The 14,674-nt window shown below is 35.4% G+C and overlaps 1 protein-coding gene across 6 annotated transcripts in view; it reads right to left on the reverse strand.

The window, feature by feature from the left end:
* Window positions 1–14,674, reverse strand: part of ADAM22 (ADAM metallopeptidase domain 22) — a 255,952-nt gene that overhangs the window by 30,503 nt on the left and 210,775 nt on the right. For all 6 annotated transcript variants that reach the window (XM_011996033.1, XM_011996032.1, XM_011996031.1 and 3 more), the window contains 4 exons: window positions 12,434–12,553; window positions 5,847–6,015; window positions 2,812–2,926; window positions 531–621 (listed from right to left, as the gene is read on the reverse strand). In XM_011996033.1, the coding sequence (XP_011851423.1) occupies window positions 531–621; window positions 2,812–2,926; window positions 5,847–6,015; window positions 12,434–12,553 (495 nt within the window). The remainder of the gene's footprint in view (window positions 1–530; window positions 622–2,811; window positions 2,927–5,846; window positions 6,016–12,433; window positions 12,554–14,674) is intronic.

Below are 14,674 nucleotides of genomic sequence, written 5' to 3' on the forward strand. Positions count from 1 at the left end.
TTAAGGTTCATCACATTTAAGTTCTAACTTATTAAACTTAAATTAGCTATTTGAATACAAAGAAACTTTTCACATCATGGGATTAAAGCACTTAAAAAGGAAATTGAATATTCTGATTTCTTTTCAGATTGTATAAATCATAAAAAGAAAATTGAACACATTAAATAGATAGAAAAGTTTACAATGTTTGAAGGCATTTACTGAGCAAAATGTTTAAGGCTATCAAATTCTCTTCAAAAGTTACAACTTAGAAGCTTTTAAAAATTTAGACTGACTTCAATTCACTTCAAGGATTTTAAAATAATACTCAGTCCTTTTACAATAGAAGGAAGTTGTCCCGAAATCTAAAAAAATGATGTTATTATCACTTCTCACCATGCCAAGAATAAGCATTGACTGGCTGCTGAGTCAAGCTGATTTTCATTGCAAGTATATTCAACCAATGATACAAAACTTTCTAGATGTTTTCATGTAATCAAAATGTTTAGAAGTATATTTCGATAGTAACAAGACTGAGACATTTCACTTACTTATAACCCCACGCAGTTATTCCTAATATGAGGGCCAGCACTAAAATGGTGCCAGCAATTATGCCTATTATGATATTGGTGCCAGCAACACCTGAGAGGAAAAAAAAGAAAGAAGGAAGATCAGTGGTATAAAATTCTTTCAGAAACTTTATTGCTCAGTTTTGTAATCATCACACTAACAAGACTGTTTGTTTTCAAAAATGGGTATTTTTCAAAGGAAAGAAAAAATCAACCATAATTCAGCAATCTACATCAGTTGATTTAAAAATAATGTTTGGTATATGTCCTTTTTAATTCTTGTCCAAGTGCATTTTGCACAGTTGTATTTTCCAGAAACCATGATGTCATTAAACTAAAAGAGGGAAGAGTGATGACAGTTAGGGAGGAACAGGGAGAAAACCTGTGTTCCTTTTGATCCTTACCTCTTTCTCAGAAATTCTAGAAATGTTATTGTGCATATCACTCCACTTTGACAACTAATGCAAGGTCCTTATTGCTCTCGGTTTTGTATGTGTGTTGTATTTTGTTTCTCTCAAAGTGAATATAAGCTTCTTAAGGGAGAAAACATGTCCACAGACTTGTATGGTTACTGCCCAGGTAGTGTAGGTGATAAAAACACTGGACTTGTAATTCCCCGTCTGGGCAATGATGGCTATGGCATTCTAGAGAAGGAAAATCCAGAGGAACAAAAGAGTCGAGTGAGCTGGAGGACTGGAGCTGAAGTGGCAGGAGAGGGAGGCAGCACCACACTGGCAGAGAGACAGGCAGGCAGAATCCAGGGCAGGGTTGAAGCTCAGAACACAGTGATGGCATTGTTGTGCCAATATCCATTGTCAGGCAGGCTGAGATATAATCTTTAAGGGGATCATCACAGCAGAATGGCACCATGAGTCAAAGGCTTGGTCGATAAGCTCAAATGAGGGCTCCAAGGCAGAAAAGGCTGATCTGAATGAGGCCTGGCTCTGACACCAGAAGGCCTGTTTTGCTGATAATGATTTATGCCACATGGTTAACTGCAGAGCTTTCATCCAGAGCAGCTTAGATCCATCCTTGTCTGCTCCACTCTTGAGGCATCCTTTTACACATCAAAGGTCAGGAGTCATGGGCTACTTGAGAAGACTTCAATTCTCCATGATAGGAGTGGCAGTCTCTCTGTCTAGGAGCCCTCAGAATTCATGCCAGACAGCAGGGCTAGGCCATGTGAGCAGACTAGTGGAGTCCAACCTGCCAGGTCCTCTGTGGGATGCACAGATGCAGATGCCAGAGGATTTCTTGGGTCACTAGAGTTTTCTTACTCCAAGACCTAGCATGTCTGTCTTCCCTTCCTTTTTTCCAGGGACTTAATAGGGATCAATAAACTTAGATGTTAGTCTTGTTTATTTCTAAGTAATGGTATGGCTTTTGACATGTCATTGAAATCCATGTGCCTAAATATTACTGCCTTTGAATTAATTACCGGAACAAACTCCACACTACCATTGCTAAGACTAGGGACTCTAAAATCTTAATCATCCTATGATTTTCTTTATAAAAGTCATATTAGCTAAAACTGTTTAGATTATTAGAATGAACATACTCCTTTTTTCTCATCCTTTGAGAGTGAATGAACTTCAGGATTTGAGCATTATCTTGTATAAAAGAATACTCAATAATGAAATGATTAAATAGTTTAAAAGGGGACATTTGCCTCCAATGTATGAGTTCTTTGAACCATCTGCATTTGATTTCTATACCCCAGCTTGGGCCACCCTAGCTTTTAGGACTGCACCTGTTATTTCTTATCCATGTTCTTAAAGCCCCTCCAGGAACCTTGGCCAGGATTACCACCCGCAGCCAGTTCAGGTTACAGAACTGGGATTGAACAACAATGAGCTTCTATAATAAAGAATATTAAAATATTTTAAAACCAATTCTTTAATTGTTCCTTTTTATTCAGTTCAAAAATATAAAATGCTTCCTTTAATTGCACACAGTTAAGAGTCATGACTACTTTCTTCATTTGAAAGAAATGTTAGGGTTTACTGACAGCTTCAGACAAGTATAATACTCAAAAAATCTCAGAATGAAGCAGGACAAGATAAAGCTAAATCAAATAGACTAAGTTATACACAATATTACATATCATTACAATTTAATGGACATATTCAGTTTCATAAAATGGACCTCATTATTATGAGAATGTATTTCTGATTATCACAAAAATAACTCAAATAAAAGTTTTCAGAGAGCAGTTTTCTCTTTGTGTATAAAGAGTACATAATGTACCAAATTAAGTACTTACCATTGCCAGACAGAGTGATACCAGTCTTTGCATCATCATTGTGAGGGAAGTAAGTGTTGCAGTCAGAACCTATCCAGTGTCTGTTACACACACACTTCAGCTCATTACTGCAAACCTGAAATCCACAATCAAGTTAGAGAAAATGTCAACTCTCTGGTACAGAAGCATGAAAAATAAACACTAATTTCTTATTATTATATGCTTAGAATTTGGTAATTCTGAAAAATTATTAGTATGTTCTTCCTAATACTAATTATATTATTTCTCCCTCCAGTACTTCAAGCAAATGTTTCCTAGAGACCAACAACTGACCCAAAGGGAACGATGAATTTTAACAGAGAAATTCATCTACATCTATTAAAAAAATCAAAGAAATTATTGTTTTGACTTTCATTAACTTAAATTTTATGAGGAAGATTTAAAAAGCTAAGTAGAAATACAATCATCTGTCAATTATCTAATACAAAGGTTTCCTTCCTTCCTTAGTAAGGGTCTTTATGCAAAAATGTTATTCATTTCTTAGGAAGCAAAATGAAATAAAAGTCTGATGAAGAGAGGAGACCTATGTTTTGCAGTGGGCTGAGAAGAAAGTTTCACAAGGCTATAACCTTGGCACTTCAACCCATGCTGTAGATACTAGCGATGTCAGGGTCAGGGGAACTAAGTACTCCCACGAATAGAGTATATAAAAAAGATTCACACAAAATTGATACCATTTTTTATACTATAGGGAAATAATCTCTCTTCATTTGTCCACTCAGGAAACAGAATATACACCTAAATCTAATTCAAAACAACTCTGAATAGAGAAGCAGGAGAGGGTTAAGTTAGGTTGAAGATCAGCAAAGTTCCTCCTGAGACAGGTTTTTACTACAGGGGTTTCTGTCTTGTCTGATCTAATTTTCAGGCACACAACATACATCCACATCCATATGTAACTATAACACAGCCTCAATAAGAGCTACACATTAACAAATATGCAGAAAGAAAAAGGTTTAGGCTTAAAAGGCCTGGATTTGATTCACCATATCACTCCTGTCTTACTAAGGGACCTTAATCAAGTCTCCTGGCTTCTTCAAGCATCAGTTGCTATATCATATGTCAGGTATCAGTGATAAAGTGACAAGAACAGACAATGATGCAAGTGTACAGTAATCATAATAAATAGCATAGATTACATTTATTGAACACTTCCCATATCCCAGTCTTGTTTTAAGTGTTTTACAAGTTAACTCATTCTTCACACAATTCTTTAAAGTGGGCACTATTATCTCCATTTTACAGAGGAAGAAATTGAATCATAAAGGTTAAGAAATTTGCCCTATGTTACCCAGCTAGTAAAAAGCAGAGTTGGGATTCAAACCCAGGCTGTATGATTGCAAGCCCACGCTCTTAACCACATGATATATAGTACAAAAAGAATATTTATGGCCAGGCACGGTGGCTCACGCCTGTAGTCCCAGCACTTTGGGAGGCTGAGGTGGATGGATCACGAGGTCAGGAGATCGAGACCATCCTGGCTAACACAGTGAAACCCCATCTCTACTAAAAATACAAAAAATTAGCCAGGTGTGGTGGCAGGTGCCTGTAGTCCCAGCTACTCAGGAGGCTGAGGCAGGAGAAGGGCGTGAACCTGAGAGGTGGAACTTGCAGTGAGTGGAGATCGCACCACAGCACTCCAGTCTGGGTAACAGAGGGAGACTCCGTCTCAAAAAAAAAAAAAAGAATATTTACTTGAATTAATTTTTCTCATATTAATTTTTTGTCACAAATACAGAGTTGAGTTGCTGTAAGTTAAAATTACGCCAAATATAATTATGCATAATTATTGTGAATACATAATTATATTATGCATAATTGTTGTAAATTATCTGGATGTTGATTTGCTATCTGATTTATTTGCACTGATTATTCTTTTACTAATTAATTAAACAAATGTTTACTAAGCACAACTATGTTTGGTCTCGTGTTTTGTTTCAGAACCTTAAGAAGGATAAGACATGGTTATTCATTAGCATGGATGATCAAGAAAAATTCCATTATTTTTTTCCTCTGATCTCCTAATATCCTCTTAAAGATTAAGAAAATAAGACTTGGAAGACTCCTTCATAGGAGCAGAGCTACTTAGTACGTGTCTGCTCTACTCTTACATGCCATGAGAATTCCTATGCTTTGGCAAGAAGTAACAATTAGTTACTTCCCTAAATAAATTCTTGGAATATCCCTGAGGATATGTATGAAATGACCAGGATTGAAGGCTTACAGTTCCAAAACAGGGATCCTTTATCTTAACTGAATACAACAGTTCAAGCAAAAAATCTGGAACAAAAATGAAAAGCATGCTATAGCACATGCTGAAAGAAATAGAACAAATTATTTTTTTTGGTAGTATAGGAATTCCTAATTGAAACTGACAAAACTTTATCCCTAGTAGAGGATGAATATTTAACCTGCAAACTTACCTGTACAAGATATACATTATCTGATACATAACTGAAAGAACAGAATTACAAGTCTTTCAAATGCCATTTTTGTCCTATTCATTTGTAAGAAACATTTCCCTAAGTTATTCTGTTTTTATTTCCAGGACTTATCCTCAGCTTGTACCCGCTGGTGTGGCTACAGCAGTTGATAGTCTGTTCAGATTTGTCAGTGCCCAGACCACATCGTTTTTAAATACTGTGGCCATCACATCCAATTTTTATTGTCTTTCTTAAAATCCCATCATAGTTTGTTAAAATGTATCTCCTAGTTCACTTGTAAAAAGCTGGCATTATATTATACAAGATCACAGTAACATAGAGAAGAAAGATGGAAGAATTTAGTTAGAAAGATTATTCTTTTCCTTATTCCCAGGCTTTCTCAGATTATACAACAGAAATATTCAAATAGCTATAATTGAATTAGTATTTACACAACTAGAAATATGAAAAATCATGTTTTCCATAATTAAGAAAAATAAATAGTTTAGGGTCCTATCTATTTCTGTGATATAAAAGAAATAAATAGACCCTGACAAGGTACTGGATACTTACTCCATTTCCTGAGCAAATAGTGCCTTCTTTACTGCTCAAGCAAGTACTAAAGTTGAAAGAAGCCACAGGAAGACACCTGTGTTCTAAGCACATCATTTGGGGACCACAAGGCGTCCCATCTTCCACATAGCCAAGATCTACATCTTCTTCAAGCTTAACATGCCCACCACTAAAACAAATTGAGAGCAAAAAATGTCTATTAATTCAAATTCATTTTGAAAACACACTCAAAAACTTAAAAGTGGGCAATATTGCTTCCTCTATCCTATTTATTACTCATTAAAGACCAGTGCATAAGCCAGTTCAAACTCAGAAAAAGCCATTGAATCTTTTGATCTAATTCCTTTTGGAGAAATTGATATAGTTTAGGATTTAAACATAATTACTGTAACTGTGGCCTGAATTGAAACAGGTTTATCATTTCACTTGGGCTACCAACCAAAAGGTAAGTAAGGCATTATTACTAGTACGTAATTTGATAAGTTGCTTGACCCAAAAAGATTGCGTATGTACCAATTACATTTGAGAATGACTAAACTTTTGTAGCATCACTATTCAATATAGCAAACCTGCATATATTATTTAGAAATGTTTTTTAAAACTACGGTAAGAATTGAAAATGTATATTCATAATTTATTCATATGGGGCCATGTCAATGCTACTATAAAAGCCCCCATTTTTGTCACTTTTATTTTATGTTCAGGGGTACATGTGCAGGATTGTAATATAGGTAAACTCATGTTATGAGGGTTTGCTGTGCAGAATATTTCATCATCCAGCTACTAAGCCTAGTACTCAATAGTTATTTTCTCTCATCCATTCCTTCCTCCTCATCACATCCCTCACAAATAGGTCCCAGTGTCTGTCGCTCCCCTCTTTGTTTCCACGCGTTCTCATCATTTAGCTCCCACTTATAAGTGAGAATATGCGGTATTTGGTTTTCTGTTCCTGTGTTAGTTTACTAAGGATGATGGCCTCCAGCTCCATCCATGTCCTGTGAAGGACATGATCTTGTTCTTTTTTATGGCTGCGTGGTATTCCATGGTGTATATTTATGTTCCACATTTTCTTTATCCAGTCTGCCATTGATGGGCATTTAGGCTGATTCCACGTCTTTGACATTGTGAACAGTGCTGCAGTGAACATACGTATGCCTGTGTCTTTATGGTAGAATGATTTATATTCCTTTGGGTTTACACCCAGTAATAGGATTGCTGGGTCGAATGGTATTGGTTTTTAGGTCTTTGAAGAATTGTCACACTGCTTTCCACAATGATTAAACTAGTTTACACTCCCACCAAAGGTGTGTAAATGTTCCCCTTTGTCTGCAACCTCGCCAGCACAATTTTCAGACGTTTTAATAATAACCATTCTGACTGGTGTGAAATGGTATCTTATGGTGGTTTTTCTTTGAATTTCTCTAATGATCAGTGATATCGATCTTTTTTCATATGCTCTTTGAGCACATGTATGTCTTCTTTTGAAAAGGCCTGTTCATGTCCTTTGCCCACTTTTTAATGGAGTTGTTTTTTCTTGTAAATTTAACTTCCTTATAGATGCTGGATATTAGACCTTTGTCTAATGTATAGTTTACAAAAAAATTTTCCCATTCTGTAGGTTGTCTGTTTACTCTGTTGATAGTTACTTTTGCTGTGCAGAAGCACTTTAGTTTAATTAGATTCCATTTGTCAATTTTTGCTTGTTATGATTGCTTCTGGTGTCTTCGTAATGAAATCTTTGACTATTCTCATGTCCAAAATAGTATTGCCTAGGTTGTTTTCCAGGGTTTTTATAGTTTTGAGTTTTATATTTAAGTCTTCAATCTTGAGTTGGTTTTTGTATATGGTGTAAGAAAGGGATCCAGTTTCAATCCTCTGCATATGGCTAGCCAGTTATCCCAGCACCATTTATTGAATAGGGGGTCATTTCCCCATTACTTGTTTTTGTCAGCTTCATCGAAGATCAGATAGCTGCAGGTGTATGACTTTATTTCTGGGCTCTCTATTCTGTTCCATTGGTCTATGTATCTGTTTTTGTACCAGTACCATGCTGTTTTGGTTACTGTAGCACTGTACTATAGTTTCAGGTTAAGCAACGTGATGCCCCTAGCTTTTTTGTTCCCTGTGAATTTTAAGTTTTTTCTAGTTCTGTGAAGAATGTCATTGATAGTTTGATAGCAACAGCATTTGATCTGTAAATGGCTTTGGCAGTATGGCCATTTGAATGATATTGATTCTTCTGATTCACAAGCAAGGAATATTGTTCCATTTGTTTCTGGCATCTCCAATTTCTTTGAGCAGAGTTTTAAAATTCCCATTGCACAGATTTTTCACCTCCCTGACTAGCTGTATTCCTGGGTACTTTATAATTTTTATTGCAATTGTGAACGGAATTGCATTCCTGATTTTACCCTCAGCTTGGCTATTGTTGGTGCATGGGAATATCAGTGATTTTTGTATGCTGATTTTGTATCCTAAAACTTTGCTGAGGTTGTTTATCAGTTGGAAGAGCTTTTAGGTCAAGACTATGGGGTTTTCTAGATATAGGATCATGTCATCAGCAAAGAGCAATAGTTTGACTTTCTCTCTTCCTATTTCGATGTCCCTTATTTTTTGCTCTTGCCTAATTGCTCTGGCCAGGACTTCCAATACTATGTTGAATAGGAGTGGTGAGACAGGACATCTTTGTCCTGTATAAGTTTCCAAGGAGAATGCTTCTAGCTTTTGCCTATTCAGTATGATGTTGGCTGTGGGTTTGTCACAGATGCCTCTTATTTTGCGGTATGTTCCTTTAATACCTAGTTTATTAAAAGTTTTTTAACATGAAAGGATATTGGATTTTATCAAAACCCTTTTTTGCATCTATTGAGATAATCATGTGATTTTTGTCTTTAGTTCTGTTTATGTAATAAATCACATTTACTGATTTGCGTATGTTGAACCAAACTTGGAACCCAGGAATAAAGCCTACATGATTACGGTGGATATGATTTTTGATGTGCTAATTGATTTGGTTTGCAAGTATTTTGTTGAGGATTTTTGAATCAATGTTCATCAAGGATACTGGGCTGAAATTTTCTTTTTTTTTAAGAGTCTCTGCCAGGTTTTCGTATGAGGATGATACTGGCCTCAGAGAATGAAATAGGGAGGAGTCGTTCCTCCTCAATTTTTTTGAATAGTTTCAGTAGGAATGGTGCCAGCTCTTCTTCGTACATCTGGTAGAATTTGGCTGTGAATCTGTCTGGTCGTGCCCTTTTTTTTTTTTCTTTTTTTTTGGTTGGTAGGCTATTTATTACTGGTTCAATTTTGGAGCTTGTTATTGGTCTGTTCAGGAAATAAGTTTCTTCCTGGTTCAGTCTTGGTAACATGTGCGTGTGTCCAGGCATTTATCCATCTCTTCCAGATTTTCTAGTTTGTGTGCCAGAGGTGTTTGTAGTAGTCTCTGATTATTGTTTGTATTTCTGTGGGGTCATTGGTAACATCCCCTTTGTCATTTCTGATGTATTCATTTGGATCTTCTCTCTTTTCTTCTTTATTAGTCTATCTAGTGACCTATCTTATTAATTTTTTTCAAAAAATAAACTCTTACATTTGTTTATATTTTACCTGGATTTTCATGTCTCAGTCTCTTTCAGGTCAGCTCTGATTTTGGTTATTTCTTGTCTTCTGCTAGCTTTGGGGTTGGTTTGTTCTTGCTCTTCTAGTTCTTTTGTAGTTGTAATGTTAAGTTGTTAATTTGAGAACTTTCTAACTTTTTGATGAGGGCATTTAGGGCTATAAATTGCCCTCTTAACACTGCCTTAGCTGTGACACAGAGATTCTGGTATTTTGTATCTTTTTTCTCATTAGTTTCAAAGAACTTCTTGATTTCTGCCTTAATTTCATTATTTACCTAAAAGTCATTTCAGGACCAGGTTGCTTAATTTCCACATAATTGCATGGTTTTGAAAACATTTTTAAGTCTTGATTTCTATTTGTATTGTGCTGTGGTCCAAGAGTGGGTTTGGTATGATTTCAGTTCTCTAGCTAGCATTTGCTGAGGATTGTTTTATGTCCAATTGTGTGGTCAATTTTACAGTATGGGCTACGTAACGATTAGAAGAATATAGACTGTGTTGTTTTTACGTGGAGAGTTCTGTAGAGGTCTATCAGATCCATTTGGTCCAACACTGACTTCAGGTCTTGAATATCTTTGTTAATTTTCTGCCTTGATGATCTATCTAATACTATCAGTGAAGTGTTGAGGTCTCCTGCTGTTATTGTGTGGGAGTTTAAGTCTCTTTGTAGGTCTCTAAGAACTTGCTTGATGAAGCTGGGTACCCCTGTGTTGGGTGCATATATATTTATAATAGTTAGCTCTTCTTGTTGAAGTGAACCTTCTACCATTACATAATGCCCTTCTTTGTCTTTCTGTATCTTTGTTGGCTTAAAGTCTGTTTTGTCTGAAATTAGGATTGCAACCCAGCTTTTTTTCTGATTTCCATTTGCTTGGTAGATTTTCCCCCATCCTTTCATTTTGAGTCTATAGGTGTCACTGCATATGAGATGGCTCTCTTGAAGACAGCATACCATGGGGTCTTATTTTTCTCCAGCTTGTCACTCTGGTACCTTTCAAATGGGGGTATTTAGCCCATTTACATTCAATACCCATTCACTTCATTTATTTTTATCAAAATTACATATGCACATAGTTTAAAGAATCAACAGATAAATTGTTTTTAAACACAATAAAGCAGTTCTCTGCCTCTCTAGACATTCTTCCAGATACTCCTCCTAGGAGAAAACCATTTTCTATTCTTAATTCAATTTTTTGTTATTTATGAAAGTCTCCTGGAGTTTCTGGCCTGCTCTTGTCTGTGCTGATTGTCCACATGTGTCAGTTTCATAGCACTGTAAATCTTGACTTTCACCTCACTATCAACTTGGGGATTGCCCGGTCTCTGTTTGTGGAATCTTGTTTCCTGTATTCCCTATCTTTCTCTTTCTTGGTTTTTTAACATGAAAGGATATTGGATTTTATCAAAACCCTTTTTTGCATCTATTCAGATAAATTGGTAGAGTGCAATTTCTAGTACTTTCCTGAGAAATTTGTAGCATAACTAAACATGTCTTTATTATCTATCCTCACACTTGTTTGATATTTTGCCAGAGTACAAAATTCTATTTTGGAAATAATTTTCTCTATTGTCTTCTGACTCCCAGGGCTCCTGGTGCTAAATCCTAAACCATTTTAATTCTTAAGTTTTTGATTTTTTTTCTCCTCTCTGGAAACTTTCAGAATTCTTTACTTTGTCCTAAGGTTCTAAAATTTCACAATGATATGTTTAGATGTACCTCTAATTTCACTCATTGTATTCAGCACTTGGTGAGCCTGTTAATATGGAAACTCAAGTCCTTTATTTCTAGACAATTCTCTTGACTTATTCATTGAAAATTTCCTCCCTGCTGTTTCCTCTGTTATTACTGCTATTCTAATGCGTAAGATTTTCTCTATGGTCCATTTCTTTGCCTTTTTACCCCACTTTATGGAAGATAATTTCAACTACTAAATTTTTTCTTTCTGAACGTTCCCTGTTTAAAGAAACAGCACCCTATTTTCTTGTTTCGTGATAGAAATCTCTTATCTCTCATAAATACTGATAAGTGGTTTTGTGTTCTTCCCCTTCATTGTCTCATTGTTTTTGTCTTTTTTTTTTTTTTTCCATGTTACAGACTTTTTTTCACGTCTCTGATAACCTGCTCATATTTGAGTCAGGAGACCGAATAGATGATTGGAAATTTGAACTACTGATGTTGGACTACTTCCATACAACCCTTATATAAATATTGTTTGCTGTCCTCCAGCTTAGAAACCTCCTCTTTTATTCTCTATGGAGTATCAAGCTCCAGTCTTCCATGGGAGGGTGGGAAATCCACAGTGTAGCTGAGCTGGGGAAGTAATCTGAGTATCTAACTGCTTTTTAAACAGCCTTTCATCTATTTTCTGTATTTCAGCCCCTTCCCTCCACTCCTTCCTCCCTCTTCCTAAAGTAGATGATGCTGCCAATTTCTGAGCCTGTGGGGAAGTAAGAGTATATCTTGGATTGATTCTCAGTTTTCCTCATTACTGACTTAGGAATTCAGCTTTCTCAGCTTTGATAAGTCATGTGCCACACATCCATTTGCTTTATACATAACAAAATATTGTTGCGATTGTCTCGTCTCTCTTTCTATGCCTCCCTGTGGATATATGAACTCTAAAAAAAGATCCATTTGTTATCTTATTAGTGGGATTTCATAAGGGAGCAAAAGTAGATGCATATATTTAATACATTGATTTACCCAGAAGTCCTCATTCATTTTCCAAACTCTGTAAGACTTTACTGACCAATCTAAACTTAACTCTAGTAATCACATAATATTCTTCATTCAACTACTTTTTGTCTTCTTTTTATCTCTTCTCTGTTAGGATTTACTCAATCGCCTCTATAGACTAGATTATATTTCGACTTACTAACATGTACGTTAATTGAAAATGGAAGGAATCCTAAACTGCATTCCTGAGAAATAAGATGACTCAGGTTCTTACAGAATGGTTAGATAATTACCTGCAGTTTAATGTTCTTCCTTGCTGCACAACTAAAGTAGATGTGATTTCACCATCGAGTTCTCCAAGCCTTGGGATATTGCCAATATTGGTACACAAAAGGTAACCACAAAGCACATCCCTGTATCAAAAGATTACCAATTACTTCTTTTCCCAAAGATGTAGCAAACTATGTATAGTTAGAATAATCTCCTCTCATTTTAGCATTTGGTTTTCATCAAGTATACTATCTACACATATGCTAAACAAAATAAAATAAGTCCTAATAGTGTGCCACCTGCTCTAAAAAGTGTCTTCTCTGAAACTCTTATTAATGTACCAAAATCTCAATTGTTTTCTAGCTTTTTCTTTACTGTCTATTAGTTCAAGTATTTAAAGAATCCATCAAATTGGCTTATTTTATATTGAAATCTCTTTTCCCATAACACAACACTGGATATACTAATCTATTTCTTCTTCTTCTTTTCTTTTTTTTTTCCCGTAGTCAGGGTCTTACTCTGTTGTCCAAGTTGGAGTCTAGTGGTGTGATCATGGCTCACTGCAGCCTCAAATTTCTGATTCAAGTGATACTCCTGCCTCAGCCTCCCAGGTAGCTGGGACTACAGGTATATGCTACCAGACCCAACTAACTTTTAAATTTTTCACAGAGACAGGGTCTCACACTATGTTGCCCAGGCTGGCCTTGAATTCCTGACCCCAAGCAACCTCCCTCCTCACCCTCCCAAAGCACTGGGATTATAAGCATGAGACACTGTGCCCAGCCAATTTTTTTTTAAACTTGGTAACTGAATGATATTTGGATGAGCATTCTTTTGGAATACACATGTTTTTTCAACCTGCTGCCCTAGAATTAAAGAAGAAATTATAGACTCCATTTAGTTTACAGATGTCAACTACAAAGGCTCATTATCCCTTCTTCAATATATTTCACTACTTCCCCAACTACTACATATGATTCTAATTTAACTTATAAAATATCTTTATTGTTGTTAATACTATCTTACGTATTATTTATATCCAAGACATTTTAATTATTAGTAGAGATAACAATAAACATATTTTTAAAATATCTTGTGAAGAGTAATTAGTAAGTCAGCAAGATTATATACAAAAATATCAGACTTTACCAGATGGAGAAAAAAGAAAAATTAGAACCTATATTTTTCACCAACATAGAAAAGAACGTACTATCATTCTTTAAAAATGCTTTTTAAAATTATGTCATCATTTACTGTATCTATCATAAACAAAAATGCTTTCTCAACAGAGAAGAAATATTCATTCAAAACTTTTTTGAATGTCATTTATGTATATGAACCTATGTAATGTAGAATATATAAAGAAAATTAGATATAATCTTCATTCACAAGAAAATTATACTCTAGATGAGAAGATAAATCATACACATAAACAACTTATAAAATAAAATTAGGGACAAATAAGTACAAAGGGCTGTGGGAGTTCAAAGAAGAGAGAGATTATTTATTTCTAGAGTAAATCAGAAAGAAATTTATATATAGAAAGTGTTTTGCAAGTTGGGCTTTGAAGAATAGATATATTTTTGGTTGACGATGGTATGAATTAAAGGGTGCTTCTGGAGGATTATAGAGGATAAAAATAGGCATAGAGGTAGGGACATATTAGGAATGGTAAGGTTTGCTAGATTTGGAAGAATATAAATGAAATGACAAAAAGTGTAGGTTGGGGACAACTGTGGAATAGGTACAGTGCCAAGCTGAGGTTCCATTTAATTTGTTAACAAGACTATGACATTCAGCAAAGTGGTGAAGAGAGAGTTCTGAAATCATATTCTCCAAATTCTAATTCTGCTTATTATTACATTCCATATACATGCCTTTGGGCAAATTAACTGTGTCTCAGTTTCCTCCTCCATAAAATGGTAGGACTGCCATAAAGATTAAATGGCATAGCTTATGTAAAGTGTGATACAGTGCTTAGTACACAGTGTTCACTCAATCAGTGCTGGGTACTGTTCTCACTATTAATTAGTCATGTGGAACCAGTGAACTTTCAACAAATAACTGGCAGTGAAAAAGATCCAAAAGATTATTCTGAGAGTAGTACACTAGGGAATGCTGGCACAGAAAACTGTTAAAATAATTTTGTAATAGTTGAAGGATTAATATAGGTCTTAGTTCAGGTAATGGCAATAGGAATGTAAGTGAATACATGAATTAAAGACAAATGGTGGCAAAGCAAAGGGAAGAATGAATGTAATTTG

The sequence above is a fragment of the Mandrillus leucophaeus genome, unplaced genomic scaffold (assembly GCF_000951045.1).
Source record: "Mandrillus leucophaeus isolate KB7577 unplaced genomic scaffold, Mleu.le_1.0 Scaffold50, whole genome shotgun sequence".
NCBI lineage: Eukaryota > Metazoa > Chordata > Mammalia > Primates > Cercopithecidae > Mandrillus > Mandrillus leucophaeus.